The 16383-nt window shown below is 61.9% G+C and overlaps 2 protein-coding genes across 2 annotated transcripts; both read left to right on the top strand.

Moving 5' to 3' along the window:
• The first annotated feature begins 858 nt into the window (after positions 1-858).
• LOC120511158 (EVI5-like protein) lies at positions 859-10062 on the top strand. The gene is made up of 7 exons (XM_039727848.1): positions 859-1259; positions 1474-1575; positions 2506-2634; positions 3175-3321; positions 7880-7975; positions 9031-9703; positions 9857-10062. The coding sequence occupies exons 1-6, from the start codon at positions 1230-1232 to the stop codon at positions 9214-9216; spliced, it is 690 nt and encodes a 229-aa protein (XP_039583782.1). The 5' UTR covers positions 859-1229; the 3' UTR covers positions 9217-9703; positions 9857-10062.
• A 658-nt stretch (positions 10063-10720) lies between these two features.
• LOC120511159 (foot protein 1 variant 1-like) lies at positions 10721-12354 on the top strand. Its single transcript, XM_039727849.1, has 2 exons — positions 10721-10830; positions 10869-12354. The coding sequence occupies exon 2, from the start codon at positions 11080-11082 to the stop codon at positions 12352-12354; it is 1275 nt and encodes a 424-aa protein (XP_039583783.1). The 5' UTR covers positions 10721-10830; positions 10869-11079.
• The last annotated feature ends 4029 nt before the right edge of the window (positions 12355-16383 follow it).

Here is a 16383-nt window from a genome sequence, read left to right as displayed (position 1 = left end):
TCCCTGGTGGCACCTCCAGTGTCACCTCCCTGGCCCTGTGTCACCTCCCAGGGCTGGTGGCACCTCCAGTGTCACCTTCTGTCCCTGGTGTCACCTCCCTGTCCCTGGTGTCACCTCCAGTGTCACCTCCTGTCCCCCCAGTGCCACCACAGCCGCGCTGGCTCTGCCCTGGGGGCTGGAGGTGGCAGTGTCCCCAGTGTCCCCAATGCCCCCAGTGTCCCCAATGTCCCCAGTGTCCCCAATGTCCCCAGTGTCACCAAAGTCATGAATGTCCCCAAGGAAAAGTTGCCACAGGCCTAGGAGGTGACACTGTCCCCAATGTCCCTGATGTCCCCGTGTCCCCAGGGCCAGGTGACGCGGGCGCAGGAGGTGGCACTGTCCCCAGTGTCCCTGTGTCCCCAGGGCCAGGTGTCACTGTGTCACCTCCTGTGTCACCTGAGTGTGTGTCATTGTCACCTGTGTCACCTGAGTGTGTCCCTGTGTCACTGTGTCACCCGTGTCCCCTGTGTGTCATTGTCACCTGTGTCACCTGAGTGTGTCCCTGTGTCACTGTGTCACCCGTGTCCCCTGTGTGTCATTGTCACCTGTGTCACCTGAGTGTGTCCCTGTGTCACTGTGTCACCCGTGTCCCCTGTGTGTCATTGTCACCTGTGTGTGTCATTGTGTCTCTGTGTCACTGCTTGAGTGACGAGGCTGCAGGTGACATTTGGTGCCATTTGGTGGCATTTGGTGACATTTGGTGGCACAGGTAACTCCCGCTTGAACGAGGATTTCGTGGCAGGTGGGGATGATGGGGAGGTGACCTTTGGGGACATTGGTGACACTTGGGGACATTTGGGGACATTGGGGACAGGGTAACCCCTGTCTGAGCGGTTGGTTGGTGACCTTTGGGGACACTTGGTGACATTTGGGGACATTGGGGACATTTGGTGACACTTGGGGACATTTGGTAACTCCCATCTCTCAGAGGAGCTCCATGGCTGGTGGGAGGTGACCTTTGGTGACACTTGATGACACTTGGTGACATTTGGGGACATTGGGGACAGGGTAACCCCCGTCTGAGTGAGGAGCTCGTGGCGGTTGGTGACATTTGGTGACCTTTGGGGACACTTGGGGACACTTGGGGACAGGGTAACCCCCGCCTGAGCGAGGAGTTCGTGGCGCACCTGGAGACGGAGCTGGAGCGGTCGCGGCTGCGCGAGAGCGAAACCCTGGGGGCCCTCAAGGAGATGCAGGACAAGGTCCTGGACATGGAGAAGGTGACACTGAGGGGACACCGGGGTGGCACCGGGGTGGCACTGGGGTGGCAGGGGCCTTGGGGACAGACAGGGACCTTGGGGACAGGGAGGGTCCCATGGGTGGCCTTGGGGACAGGGAGGGACCTTGGGGACAGGGAGAGTTCCAGGGTAAAACCCCCCTGTCCCTGTCCCTGTCCCTGTGTCACCCTGTCCCTGTCCCTGTCCCTGTCCCCAGCGTCAGCCGCTGCTGCCGGACGAGTCCAGCGTGGTTCGGCTGCAGGAGGAGCTGCAGGAGCTGGCCCTGAGGGACATCGGGGACATCGGGGACAGCTGGCAGGTGAGACAGGGACATCGGGGACATCGGGGACACCTGGCAGGTGAGACAGGGACACCGGGGACATCGGGGACATCGGGGACATCGGGGACATTGGGGACATCGGGGACAGCTGGCAGGTGAGACAGGGACACCGGGGACATCGGGGACAGCTGGCAGGTGAGACGGGGACACCAGGGACATCGGGGACATCGGGGACATCGGGGACAGCTGGCAGGTGAGACAGGGACACCGGGGACATGGGAGACAGCTGGCAGGTGAGACAGGGACATCGGGGACATCGGGGACAGCTGGCAGGTGAGACAGGGACACCGGGGACACCGGGGACATCGGGGACATCGGGGACACCTGGCAGGTGAGACAGGGACACTGGGGGCACCTGAGCGACCTGGGGGACACCTGCCAGGTGAGACATGGGGACACTGGGGACACCTGAGTGGCCTGGGGGACACCTGACAGGTGTCCCCACACCTGACCAAGTGTCCCCAGGTGTGTCCCAGGTGTCCCCAGCTGTGTTTCACCTGACCAGGTTTCCCAGGGTGGGTCCCCAGGTGTCCCGGGGGGGGTCCCAGGTGTCCCCTGGGTGGGTCCCCAGGTGTCCCCAGGTGTGTCACCTGACCAGGTGTGTCCCCAGGTGTGCAGGGGCTCCTGGAAGGAGCCGCGGGGGCTGCACGGGGCCTGGGCACCTGTCCCAGGATGGGTCCCCGGGTGTCCCCGGGTGTCCCCTGGGTGGGTCCCCGGGTGTCCCCAGGTGTCCCCAGGTGTCCCCAGGTGTGTCACCTGACCAGGTGTGTCCCCAGGTGTGCAGGGGCTGCTGGAAGGAGCCGCGGGGGCTGCACGGAGCCTGAGCAGGTGTCCCCAGGTGTCCCCGGGTGTCCCCTGGGGGTGTCCCCAGGTGTGTCACCTGACCAGGTGTGTCCCTGTCCCCCCCAGGTGTGCGGGGGCCGCTGGAAGGAGCCGCGGGGGCTGCACGGGGCCGTGCTGGGGGCGCAGCTCCGCGAGAGCCAGGCCCAGGCGGAGCTGAGAGCGCTGCGGCAGAGAGTGCTGCACCTGGAGACACAGGTGAGCTACTGGGATTGAACTGGGAGGGATGGGAGGGACTGGGAATGGGGCTGAGACAGGGAGTGCTGCACCTGGAGACACAGGTGAGCTACTGGGAGCACTGGGATGGACTGGGAGCACTGGGAGGGACTGGGAGGGAACTCTGGATACTGGGAACTGAACTGGGAGCACTGGGAGAGCAGGGAGCAGGGTTAATTCCAGGTTAATCCCGGGTTAATCCCGGGTCTGTCCCGGGTCTGTCCCGGTTTAGGGCCGGATCCAGCAGTCGGTGTTACGCCGTGCCGAGCAGGCCTGCGCCGGGCTGCGGGAGCAGGGCTGCCTTTGGGCCGGGTTAATCCCGGATCAATCCCAGGTTTATCTGAGTTTATCCCGGGTTAATCCCGGGTCTGTCCCAGTTTAGGGCCGGATCCAGCAGTCCGTCCTGCGCCGTGCCGAGCAGGCCTGCGCCGGGCTGCGGGAGCAGGGCTGCCTTTGGGCCGGGTTAATCCCGGGTCTATCCCAGGTTTATCCCAGGTCTGTCCCGGGTCTGTCCCGGTTTAGGGCCGGATCCAGCAGTCGGTGTTACGCCGTGCCGAGCAGGCCTGCGCCGGGCTGCGGGAGCAGCTCCGCGCCGCGGCCGCGCAGAGCCAGGGGCTGCAGGCGCAGCTCAGCGAGAGCCACCGCAAACACCACGAGGCACAGTGCAAGGTGACACGGGGACACTGGGGACACGGGGGACACTGGGGACACGGGGGACACGGGGGACACTGGGGACACGGGGGACACGGGGGACAGCAACGGGACAATGGGGACAGCAACGGGGACAGTGGGGACATCAGGGATAATGGGGACAGCAGTGGGGACAGCAATGGGGACAGAGGGGACAATGAGGACACTGTGGACAGTGGGGTCAATGGGGACAGCATCAGGGACAATGGGGACAGAGGGGACAGCAACGGGGACAGCAGCGGGGAGACGGGGACACGGGGGACACTGGGGACAGCAACGGGGACACTGGGGACACTGGGGACAGCAACGGGGACAGCAACGGGGACAATGGGGACACGGGGGACAGCAACGGGGACAGCATTGGGGACACTGGGGACAGCAACGGGGACACTGGGGACACTGGGGACATCGGGGATAATGGGGACAGCAAAGGGGACAGCAATGGGGACAGCAACGGGGACACTGGGGACACTGGGGACAGCAACAGGGACAATGGGGACAGCAATGGGGACAATGGGGACAGCAATGGGGACAGCAACGGGGACACTGGGGACACGGGGGACACTGGGGACAGCAACGGGACAATGGGGACAGCAACGGGGACAGTGGGGACATCAGGGATAATGGGGACAGCAGTGGGGACAGCAATGGGGACAGAGGGGACAATGAGGACACTGTGGACAGTGGGGTCAATGGGGACAGCATCAGGGACAATGGGGACAGAGGGGACAGCAACGGGGACAGCAGCGGGGACAATGGGGACAGCAACAGAGACAGCAGGGACAATGGGGACAGCAATGGGGACACTGGGGACAGCATCAGGGACATCACTGGGGACAATGGGGACAGCTCTGAGGACACTGGGGACAGCATTGGGGACAGCTCTGGGTACATCACTTGAGACATTGGGGACAATGGGGACATCATTGGGGACGTCATCGGGGACACTGGAGACAGCTCTGGGGACACGGGGCAGGGGGACAGCTCTGAGGACACTGGGGACAGCATTGGGGACAGCTCTGGGTACATCACTTGAGACATTGGGGACAATGGGGACATCATTGGGGACGTCATCGGGGACAGTGGAGACAGCTCTGGGGACACAGGGCAGCATTGGGGACATCACTGGGGACGTTGGGGACGTTGGGCATGTTGGGGACATTGGAGATATTGGGGACACTTGGAGAGACCGGGGACATTGGGACATTGGGGACGTTGGGCATGTTGGGGACATTGGAGATATTGCGGACACTTGGAGAGACTGGGGACATTGGGACATTGGGGACATTGGGAGTATTGGGGGCATCGGGACATGGGGACACTGGGGACACCATCAAGGACATCATCGGGGATGTTGGGGACAGCTGGGGACATGAGGGGCATTGGGGACATTGAGGGCATTGGGGGGATTTGGGACAGGGGACATTGGGGACACTGGGGACATTGGGGATGCACACGGGGATGTCCCCAGTGCCCCTGAAGTGTCCCCTGGGTGTCCCTGGGTGTCCCCGGGTGTCCCCAAGTGTCCCTGTGGTGGCCCTGGGGTGTCCCCGGGTGTCCCCAAGTGTCCCTGTGGTGGCCCTGGGGTGTCCCCGGGTGTCCCCAAGTGTCCCTGTGGTGGCCCTGGGGTGTCCCCGGGTGTCCCCAAGTGTCCCTGTGGTGGCCCTGGGGTGTCCCCGGGTGTCCCCAAGTGTCCCTGTGGTGGCCCTGGGGTGTCCCCGGGTGTCCCCAAGTGTCCCTGTGGTGGCCCTGGGGTGTCCCCGGGTGTCCCCAAGTGTCCCTGTGGTGGCCCTGGGGTGTCCCCGGGTGTCCCCAAGTGTCCCTGTGGTGGCCCTGGGGTGTCCCCCCAGTGTCCCTGGGGCTGTCCCCGGGTGTCCCCAGGGCTGTCCCCGGGTGTCCCCGGGTGTCCCCGGGTGTCCCCCCAGTGTTCCCCAGGGTGTCCTTGGGTGTCCTGGTGTCCCCAGGGTGTCCCCGGGTGTCCCTGGGTGTCCCCGGGCTGTCCCCGCTGTCACGGGGGACATTGGGACATTGGGGACATTGGGAGTATTGGGGGCATCGGGACATGGGGACACTGGGGACACCATCAAGGACATCATCGGGGATGTTGGGGACAGCTGGGGACATGAGGGGCATTGGGGACATTGAGGGCATTGGGGGGATTTGGGACAGGGGACATTGGGGACACTGGGGACATTGGGGATGCACACGGGGATGTCCCCAGTGCCCCTGAAGTGTCCCGTGGCTGTCCCCAGGGTGTCCCTGGGGTGTCCCCGGGTGTCCCCAAGTGTCCCTGTGGTGGCCCTGGGGTGTCCCCCCAGTGTCCCTGGGGCTGTTCCAGGGCTGTCCCTGGGGCTGTCCCTGGGTGTCCCTGGGGCTGTCCCAGGGCTGTCCCTGGGTGTCGCGGTGTCCCCACGGTGACAGCGCTGTCCCCAGAGCAAGGAGGAGGTGATGGCCGTGCGGCTGCGCGAGGCCGACAGCATGGCCAGGGCTGTCCCTGGGTGTCCCAGGGCTGTCCCTGGGTGTCCCTGGGTGTCCCCCCAGTGTCCCTGGGGCTGTTCCAGGGCTGTCCCTGGGGCTGTCCCTGGGTGTCCCTGGGGCTGTCCCAGGGCTGTCCCAGGGTGTCCCTGGGGTGTCCCCCACGGTGTCCCTTCGTGTCCCTGGCTGTCCCTGGGGCTGTCCCCGGGTGTCCCCAGGGCTGTCCCTGGGGCTGTCCCCGGGTGTCCCCGGGTGTCCCTGGGTGTCCCTGGGTGTCCCTGGGGCTGTCCCAGGGCTGTCCCTGGGTGTCCCCGGCTGTCCCCGGGTGTCCCTGGGTGTGGGGGGACATGGGGGCACGGGGGACATCAGGGGACACTGGGGACACGGGGGGACGTGGGGACATCGGGGACACTGGGGGGACATGGGGACGTTGGGGACATGGGGGCATGAGGGACATGGGGATGTGGGCAGAGATGGGGACATTGAGGGACCCTGGGGACATTGGGATAAGGGGACATCAGGGGCATATGGGGGACATCGGGGTGGTGGGGACATTGGGGACCCAGGGGACATGGGGACATCGGGGACATTGGGGACATCAGGGACATCGGGGGGACGTGGGGGACCCTGGGGACATTGGGATATTGGAGATGTGGGGACATTGGGGACATAGAGGGGATGGGGGATACTGGGGACATTGGGACACTGGGGACATCAGGGGGACATGGGGACACTGGAGACATTGGGCAGATGGGGGACATTGGGGACATCAGGGGTACATGAGGGACATTGGGGACATTGGGACACGGGAACATTGGGGGGATATGTGGGACATGGGGACATCAGGGACATTGGGGACACCAGGGACATTGCGGGTGTTGGGGACATTGGGGACATCGAGGGCATGGGGACATGGAGGGGTTGGGGGACATGGGGACATCAGGGACATTGAGGGGATGGAGGGCATCCAGGGACATTGGGGACATCGGGGACATCGAGAGCATCAGGGACATTGGGGACACTGGGGGGACATGGGGGACCCTGGGGACATTGGGACATCGGGGGCGTGGGGACATCGAGGACATAGAGGGGATGGGGGACATGGGAACAACGGGGGATGTGGGGACATCGGGGACACAGGGGACATCGGGGACATTGGGGACAAGGAGGGGATGGGGACATCAGGGACACTGGAGGGACATGGGGACATCGGGGACATCGGGGACACGAAGGAGATGGGGGACCTTGGGGACACTGGGGGGACATGAGGGACATTGGGGATATTGAGGACATGAAGGGGATGGGGGACCTTGGGGACAATGGGGACATCAGGGGGACATTGGGGACATGGAGGGATGGGGGACATGGGGATGTTGGGGACATGGGGATGGGGACACGGAGGGGACATCAGGGACATGGGGATGTTGGGGACATGGAGGGGACATCGGGGACATGGAGGGATGGGGACATGGGGATGCTGTGGACATGGGGATGGGGACACGGAGGGGACATCAGGGACATGGGGATGTTGGGGACATGGAGGGGACATCGGGGACATGGAGGGATGGGGACATGGGGATGCTGTGGACATGGGGATGGGGACACGGAGGGGACATTGAGGGGATGGGGGATTTGGGGACGTGGGGACATGGAGGGGACAGAGGGAGGCATGGAAGGGACATTTTGGGGACATTGGAGGGGACATGGGGACATTGAGGGGACAGGCGGACATCAGGGGACATGGAGGGCATGGGGGACATCAGGGATGTGGGGACATGGAGGGGACATGGGGACATCAGGGACATGGGGACGTGGAGGGGACACGGAGGCCTGGAAGGGACATTGGAGGGACATGGAGGGGACATTGGGGGGGACATGGGGACACGGAGGGGACAGGGGGACATCAGGGGACATGGAGGGCATGGGGGATTTGGGGACATGGAGGGGACACAGGGAGGCATTGGGGGGACATGGAGGGGACAGGAGGGACACTGGGGACACCGGAGGGGCCAGGTGGCCGCCGTGTCCCCTCAGTGTCCCCTGGTGTCCCCCGGTGTCCCAGCGGGAGGAGGGGCGGCTGCAGGGCCAGCTGGAGCACTCGGACACGGCGCGGTACATCCGGCACCTGCAGGGCCACATCCGCCGGCTCAAGGCTGAGGTGGGACATTGGGGACATCACTGGGGACATCACTGGGGACACTGGGACACTGGGGACACGGGGGGTTCAGTACATCCGGCACCTGCAGGGCCACATCCGGCGGCTCAAGGCTGAGGTGGGGACACGGGGACATCACTGGGGACACGGGGACATCACTGGGGACATGAGGACATTGGGGACACGGCGCGGTACATCCGGCACCTGCAGGGCCACATCCACCGGCTCAAGGCCGAGGGGGGACACGGGGACATCACTGGGGACACTGGGGACACGGGGGGTGCAGTACATCCGGCACCTGCAGGGCCACATCCACCGGCTCAAGGCCGAGGGGGGACACGGGGACATCACTGGGGACACTGGGGACACGGGGGGTGCAGTACATCCGGCACCTGCAGGGCCACATCCACCGGCTCAAGGCCGAGGGGGGACACGGGGACATCACTGGGGACACTGGGGACACGGGGGGTGCAGTACATCCGGCACCTGCAGGGCCACATCCACCGGCTCAAGGCCGAGGGGGGACACGGGGACATCACTGGGGACACTGGGGACACGGGGGGTGCAGTACATCCGGCACCTGCAGGGCCACATCCACCGGCTCAAGGCCGAGGTGGGACACGTGACATCCACGGGGGTTGGGGACACAGGGGACACCCAGGTGACATCCACGGGGGCTGGGGAAGGGGGCAGGAGTTGGGGACACCTGGATGGCACCCGGCGATGTCCCCTCGGTGCCACGCGGCCTGGGGACAGCTGGTGACAGCGTGGTCGGCCTGTGTCCTCCCTCCTGCCCTGCTCTGTTGGCTTTGTCCCCTCCTGTCCCTGTCCCTGTCCCTGTCCTGTCCCCTGGCTGTCTCTCACTGTCCCCTCTCTGTCCTTGTCCCTCTTGTTCCCTGCTGTGCCCTCTCTGTCCTCTCCCTGTCCCCTCTCTGTCCCCTCTGTGTCCCCTGTCCCTGTCCCTGCTGTCCCCTGTCCCTGTCCCTCACTGTCCCGTCTCTGTCTCTGTTGTCCCTGTCCCTGTCCCTGTCCCCTCGGTGTCCCTGTCCCTGCCCCAGGTCCGGCTGCTGCGGGGGCCGCTGTCCTTCGGCGCGGTGGCCTTGGGGACACGCCTGGGGGACGAGGACTCGCTGGGCTCCTCGGACGAGGAGCTGCCCCCGCCCTTCGCGCTGGCCCCGGGGGACACCGGGGACACTGGGGACAGCAGCGACAGCGAGCCCGAGGTGGCACCCACGGCACCGTGACCCGCTGGGGACACCGGGGACAGCCTGAGGTGGCACCCACGGCACCGTGACCCGCTGGGGACACCGGGGACAGCCCGAGGTGGCACTGATGGCACTGTAACCTGAGGGGACACCCGAGGTGGCACCAACAGCACAGGGGACATGGGACACCGGGGACAGCCCGAGGTGGCACCCACGGCACCGTGACCCACAGGGGACATTGGGGACAGCAGTGACAGCAGTGACAGCCCGGCGGAGGTGGCACCGATGGCACCGTGACCTGAGGGGACATCAGGGACACTGGGGACATCGGGGACATTGGGGACAGCGAGCCCAAGGTGGCACCCATGGCACCGTGACCGGAGGGGACATCAGGGACATTGGAGACCTTGGGGACATTGGGGACAGCAGCAACAGCGATCCAGAGGTGGCACCGTGACCAACAGGGGACACTGGGGACATCAGGGACCTTGGGGACACTGGGGACAGCAGTGACACTGAGCCTGAGGTGGCACCAACAGCACCATGACTGACAGAGGACCCTGGGGACATCAGGGACCTTGGGGACACTGGGGACAGCAGTGACACGGAGCCTGAGGTGGCACCGGTGGCACCGTGACCAACAGGGGACACTGGGGACAGCAGTGACACTGAGCCTGAGGTGCCACCCATGGCACTGTGACCCACGGGGACATTGGGGACACTGGGGACAGCCCGAGGTGACACCCAGGGACCCACAGAGACACTGGGGACAGGCCAGGGGACAGTGGGACACCTGTGGGTGCTGTGGCACCTGGGGACATCCCGAGTCGCTGTGGTACTCTGGGGACACCTGTGACACCCGAGGGACACCGGGGGACACCGAGGGACATTCAGGGGACACCGAGGGACATTCAGGGGACACTGAGGGACATTCAGGGGACACCGGGGGACACTAAGGGACATTCGAGGGACATTCAGGGGACACTGAGGGACATTCAGGGGACACCGTGGGACACCAAGGGACATTCAGGGGACACCGTGGGACAGTCCTGGCCTGGCTGATCCTGAGCATGGAGAGATCCCGGGACAGGGACAGGGACAGGGACAGGGACAGGGGACGGGGGACAGGGACAGGGATGGATCCCAGGATGGGGACAGGGACGAGGACAAGGATGGGGACACACCTGGCACAGGGACAATCCCAGGATGGGGACACACCTGGCACTGGGCCACACCTGGCAGAGGGACAGGGACACACCTGGGACAGGGACGAGGACAAGGATGGGGACACACCTGGCAGAGGGACAGGGACACACCTGGCACAGGGACACACCTGGCACAGGGACAATCCCAGGGCACAGCTGGATCTGGGACACCGTTGGGTCCTGGGTTGGGGACACACCTGGGACAGGAATGGGGACAGATGCCAGGACGGTGACACACCTGGGACAGGGACAGGGACACACCCGGGACAGGGACAGGGACACACCTGGGACAGGGACGGTGACACACCCAGGACAGGGACAGGGACAGACCTGGGGCAGGGACAGGGACAGGGACAGGGACAGGGACACCCCTGGGACAGGGATGGGGTTGGGGACAATCCCAGGGCACCCCTGGACATGGCCAGAACCCAGACAGGGACAGGGACAGATCCTGGGACAGGGACAGGGACACAGGGACAGGGACAGATCCTGGGACAGGGACAGCTCTGGACACAGCCAGACACTGGACACGGACAGAGCCCGGGACAGGGACACAGGGACACAGGGACAGGGACAGATCCCAGGACACTGCTGGACTCTGGACACGGCTGGATCCCAGGTCACAGCCAGACAGTGGGACAGGGACAGGGACAGTGCTGGACACAGCCGGACACTGGACACAGACAGATCCCAGGACATGGCCGGACACTGGGACAGGGACAGATCCCGAGACACAGCTGGGGACAGGGACAGGGACAGGGACAGGGACAGGGACAGGGACAGGGACAGGGACAGGGACAGGGACAGGGACAGGGACAGGGACAGGGACACTTCCAGGACAGCGGTGGACACTGGGACAGGGACAATTCCAGGACAGGGACAGATCCCAGGACACAACTGCATGATGGGACAGGGACAGATACAGGGACAGGGACAGGGACAGTGCTGGGCACTGGGACAGGGACAATTCCAGGACAGGGACAGGGACGGTGCTGGGACACAGCCGGACACGGGGACAGGACAGATCCCAGGCCACAGCTGGGGACAGGGACAGGGACAGGGACAGGGACAGGGACACCGGACACGGCCGGTCCCGGCTGTGGATCCCAGCCCGGCTCCCCCCTGGCTGCTGTGGGACCCCCAAGGACGTGACCGGATCCCCCTGGACACCCCCGGATGGACCCCGGACCCCCAAATGGATCCCGGACCCCCCAAATGGATCCCGGACCCCCAAATGGATCCTGGACCCCCCAAATGGATCCTGGGCTCTGAGCCCCCTCCTGGACAGATCCCGGAGCCCCCAAATTGGTCACGGAGCCCCCTGGGTGGATCCCAGATCCCCAAATGGACCCTGGACACTCCAGATGGATCCTGGACTCCCTGGATGGGTCCTGGACCCCCCCAAATGGATCCTGGGCCTCTGGATGGATTCCAGATCCCCCCCAAATGGATCCTGGATCCCCCTGGACTCTCTGGATGGATCCCAGATCCCCAAATAGACCCTGAACCTCTCTGGACTCCCTGGATGGATTCCAGATCCCCCTGGACCTCTCTGGATGGATCCCAGATCCCTCAAATGGATCCCAGACTCTTCAAATGGATCCTGGGCCTCTCTGGATCTCCCTGGATGGATCCTGGATCCCCCTGGAGCTCTGGATGGATCCCAGATCCCCCCAAAATGGACCATGGACCTCTCTGGACCCTTTGGATGGATCCGAGACCCCTCAAATGGATCCTGAACCTCTCTGGACTCCCTGGATGGATTCCAGCTCCCCCTGGACCTCTCTGGATGGATCCCAGATCCCTCAAATGGATCCTGGGCCTCTCCGGAGGATCCTGGGCCTCTCTGGATCTCCCTGGATGGATCCTGGATCCTCCTGGAGCTCTGGATGGATCCCAGATCCCCCCAAAATGGACCATGGACCTCTCTGGACCCTTTGGATGGATCCGAGACCCCTCAAATGGATCCTGAACCTCTCTGGACTCCCTGGATGGATTCCAGCTCCCCCTGGACCTCTCTGGATGGATCCCAGATCCCTCAAATGGATCCTGGGCCTCTCCGGATCTCCCAGATGGATCCCGGACTCTGAACCTGTCCTGGATGGATCCCGGATCCCCCCTGGACCCCCAGAACGGATCCTGGACCCCCCAAATGGATCCTGGACCTCCAGAAGGGATCCCGAACCCCTCGGATGGATCCCAGAGCCCCTGAACGGATCCCGAACCCCTCTGGATCCCTGGACGGATCCTGGATCCCTCTGGAACCCCCGGGCAGATCCCAAATGGATCCTGGATCCTCTTGGACCCCACAAATGGATCCTGGACCCCCCGGGCAGATCCCGGATCCCAAAAGGATCCCCGGGCAGATCCTGGATCCCAAAAGGATCCCTGGGCAGATCCCGGATCCCAAAAGGATCCCTGGGCGGATCCCGGATCCCAAAAGGATCCCTGGACAGATCCCGGACCGGGACAATTGTGGGGACCCCCCCTGCGCCCCTCCCCCGCTGTACAGAAATACAGGATCCCAAAAAGCCTCGGATCGACCCCAAAATTATTTGGATTGACCCCAGAAATGGCGGCCGGGACCCCCAGATCCCCCCGAGCCATCCCCAAATCCTCGGGAATTCGCCCCAAAAACCCTTGGGAGTTCACCTCAAAATCTTTGGGAATTTGCCCCCAAAATCTTCGGGAATTCACCCCAAAATTCCCCGGGAGTTCATCCCAAAATCCTCGGGAATTCACCCCAAAATCCTCAGAAATTCACCCCAAAATCCTCGGGAATTCACCCCAAAATCCTCAGGGATTTCCTCCAAAATTCTCAGCAGTTCACCCCAAAAATCATCTGGAATTTGCCCCAAAATCCTTGGGAATTCACCCCAAAAATCCTCAGGAATTCACCCCAAAAATCCTCGGGAATTTGCCCCAAAAATCCTCTGGAAATTCACCCCAAAATCCTCAGGAATTCACCCCAAAATCCTCAGGAATTTGCCCAAAAATCCTCTGGAAATTCACCCCAAAATCCTCAGGAATTCACCCCAAAATCCTCAGTTCACCCCAAAAATCATCTGGAATTTGCCCCAAAATCTTTGGGAATTTGTCACAAAAATCCTCTGGAAATTCACCCCAAAATCCTCGGGAATTCACCCCAAAAATCCTCAGGAATTTGCCCCAAAATCTTCTGGAATTTGCCAAAAAGTCCTCTAGGATTTTACCCCAAATTCCTCTGAAATTTGCCCCAAAAACTGTCTGGGAATTCACCCCAAAATCTTTGGGAATTTGTCACAAAAATCCTTTGAGAATTCACCCCAAAATCCTCAGGAATTTGCCCAAAAATCCTTGGGAATTCGCCCCAAAATCTTCTGGAATTTGCCAAAAAGTCCTCTGGGATTTGACCCCAAATTCCTCTGAAATTTACCCCAAAAATCGTCTGGAATTCGCCCCAAAATCCTCGGGAATTCACCCCAAAATCCTCGGGAATTCACCCCAAAAATCCTCGGGAAATTCACCCCAAAATCCTCAGGAATTTGCCCCAAAATCCTCTGGAATTTTCCCCCCACCAAAAACCTTCTGGGCCCCCCAAACCCCAGATTTTGCCCCAAAATAACCCAGAGCCCCAAAATCTCGGAGATTGGCCCCAAAAAATTGGGGTTTACCCCAAAAGTGTCTCGTGGGACCCAGAAATCCCTGAAATTCACCCCAAAGTGACGTGGAAACCCCAAATCCCTGACTCTGACCCCAAAGCCTCAGAAATTCACCCCAACATTTCCGTGACCCCAAAAGCCCCGAGATCGACCCCAAAATCTTCGGGATTGACCCCAAAAACTCCTGGAATTCCCAAATCCCAGAAATTTGCCCCAAAACCTTTGGGATTGACCCCAAAAACTCCTGGAAATTCTAAAATCCCAGAAATTGGCCCCAAAACCTTTGGGATTGACCCCAAAACTTCCTGGAAATTCCGAAATCCCTGAGATTGGCCCCAAAACCTCAGAAATTCACCCCAAAATTTCTGTGACCCCAAAATCCCCGAGATCGGCCCCGAAACCTAAAGGATTCACCCCAAAATCTCCTGCAGTTCTCAAATCCCAAAAATTGGCCCCGAAATCTTTTGGATTTGCCCCAAAACCTCCTGGAATTCCCAAATCCCAGAAATTGGTCCCAAAACCTCAGAAATTCACCCCAAAATTTCTGTGACCCCAAAATCCCCGAGATCGGCCCCAAAACCTAAAGGATTCACCCCAAAACCTCCTGGAGTTCTCACATCCCCAAAATTGGCCCCAAAATCTCAGAAATTCACCCCAAAACCTCCTGGAATCCCCAAATCCCAGAAATTTGCCCCAAAATCTTTGGGATTGACCCCAAACCCTCCCGGAAAACCCCAAATCCCAGAAACTGACCCCAAAGCCTCAGAAATTCACCCCAACATTTCCGTGACCCCAAAATCCCCGAGATCGACCCCAAAATCTTCAGGATTGACCCCAAAAACTCCTGGAAATTCCAAAATCCCAGAAATTGGCCCCAAAGCATCAGAAATTCACCCCAAAATTTCTGTGACCCCCAAAGTTCCCGAGATCGGCCCCAAAACCCTCGGGATTGACCCCAAACCCTCCTGGAGTTCCCGCCCTGAGATCGACCCCAAAACCTTCAGGATTGACCCCAAAAACTCCTGGAGTTCCCAAATCCCAGAAATCCCCAAAATTTGCCCCAAAACCTTCGGGATTGAGCCCAAAACGCCCCCGGGGGAGCCCCATGAGTGACAGGTGTGTGGCCCCGCCCCCAATCCACCCGGCTCCGTTCCCGCCCCTTTCGTGTCTTAGCCCCGCCCCTTTGGGGCTTAAACCACGCCCCCTTTGGTATCTGAGCCCCGCCCCTTTAATCTCTAAACCCCGTTACTGGGTTATACTGGGTTATACTGGGATTGAGATAGACTGAGTTATACTGGGTTATACTGGGATATACTGGGATGGGCTTCGGGAACGTGCGGGAGCTGTACGGCAAGATCGGGGAGGCCTTCGGCATCCCCCCCAGCGAGGTGAGACTGGGATATACTGGGTATACTGGGATATACTGGGTTATACTGGGAATGGGCTGGGTTATATACTGGGTTATACTGGAAATAGATTAGGCGAGACTGGGTTATACTGGGATGGACTGGGTTATACTGGGTTATACTGGGTTATACTGGGTTATACTGGGAACGGGCTGGGTTATACTGGGATGGACTGGGTTATACTGGGTTATACTGGGTTATACTGGGTTATACTGGGTTATACTGGGATGGACTGGGAGGGACTGGGAATGGATGAGGCGAGACTGGGATGCCACACTGAACACACCATGTGCCCCGTACTCAGTGTCCCCAGGGGCTGTCCCCTGTCCCCCCGGGTGATGTCCCGTGTCCCCAGACAGTGTCCCAGTGTCCCTGTCCCCAGGTGATGTCCCCGCTGTCCCCAGGTGCTGTTCTGCACGCTGAACACCCCTCAGGTGGACATGGAGAAGCTGCTGGGGGGGCAGATCAGGCTGGGGGTTTGTCCCCAGACAATGTCCCCGTGTCCCCAGGTGTTACCCCAGTGTCCCAGGTGCTGTCCCCAGTGTCCCCTGCCCCAGGTGATGTCCCTGCTGTCCCCAGGTGTTACCCCAGTGTCCCCACTGTCCCCAGGTGTTACCCCAGTGTCCCAGGTGCTGTCCCCAGTGTCCCCTGCCCCAGGTGATGTCCCCGCTGTCCCCAGGTGCTGTTCTGCACGCTGAACACGCCGCAGGTGGACATGGAGAAGCTGCTGGGGGGGCAGATCGGGCTGGGACAGACAATGTCCCCGTGTCCCCAGACAATGTCCCCGTGTCCCCAATGTCCCCAGGTGTTACCCCAGCTGCTGTCCCCAGTGTCCCTGTCCCCAGGTGCTGTCCCCGCTGTCCCCAGGTGCTGTTCTGCACGCTGAACACGCCCCAGGTGGACATGGAGAAGCTGCTGGGCGGGATACGCCTTCATCAAGGTGAGACACACCTG

The sequence above is a fragment of the Passer montanus genome, unplaced genomic scaffold (assembly GCF_014805655.1).
Source record: "Passer montanus isolate IOZ18808 unplaced genomic scaffold, ASM1480565v1 scaffold625, whole genome shotgun sequence".
Taxonomy (NCBI): Eukaryota; Metazoa; Chordata; class Aves; order Passeriformes; family Passeridae; genus Passer; species Passer montanus.
Note: the sequence above shows the minus strand (reverse complement) of the source record. Positions and strands in the feature narration are given on the sequence as shown.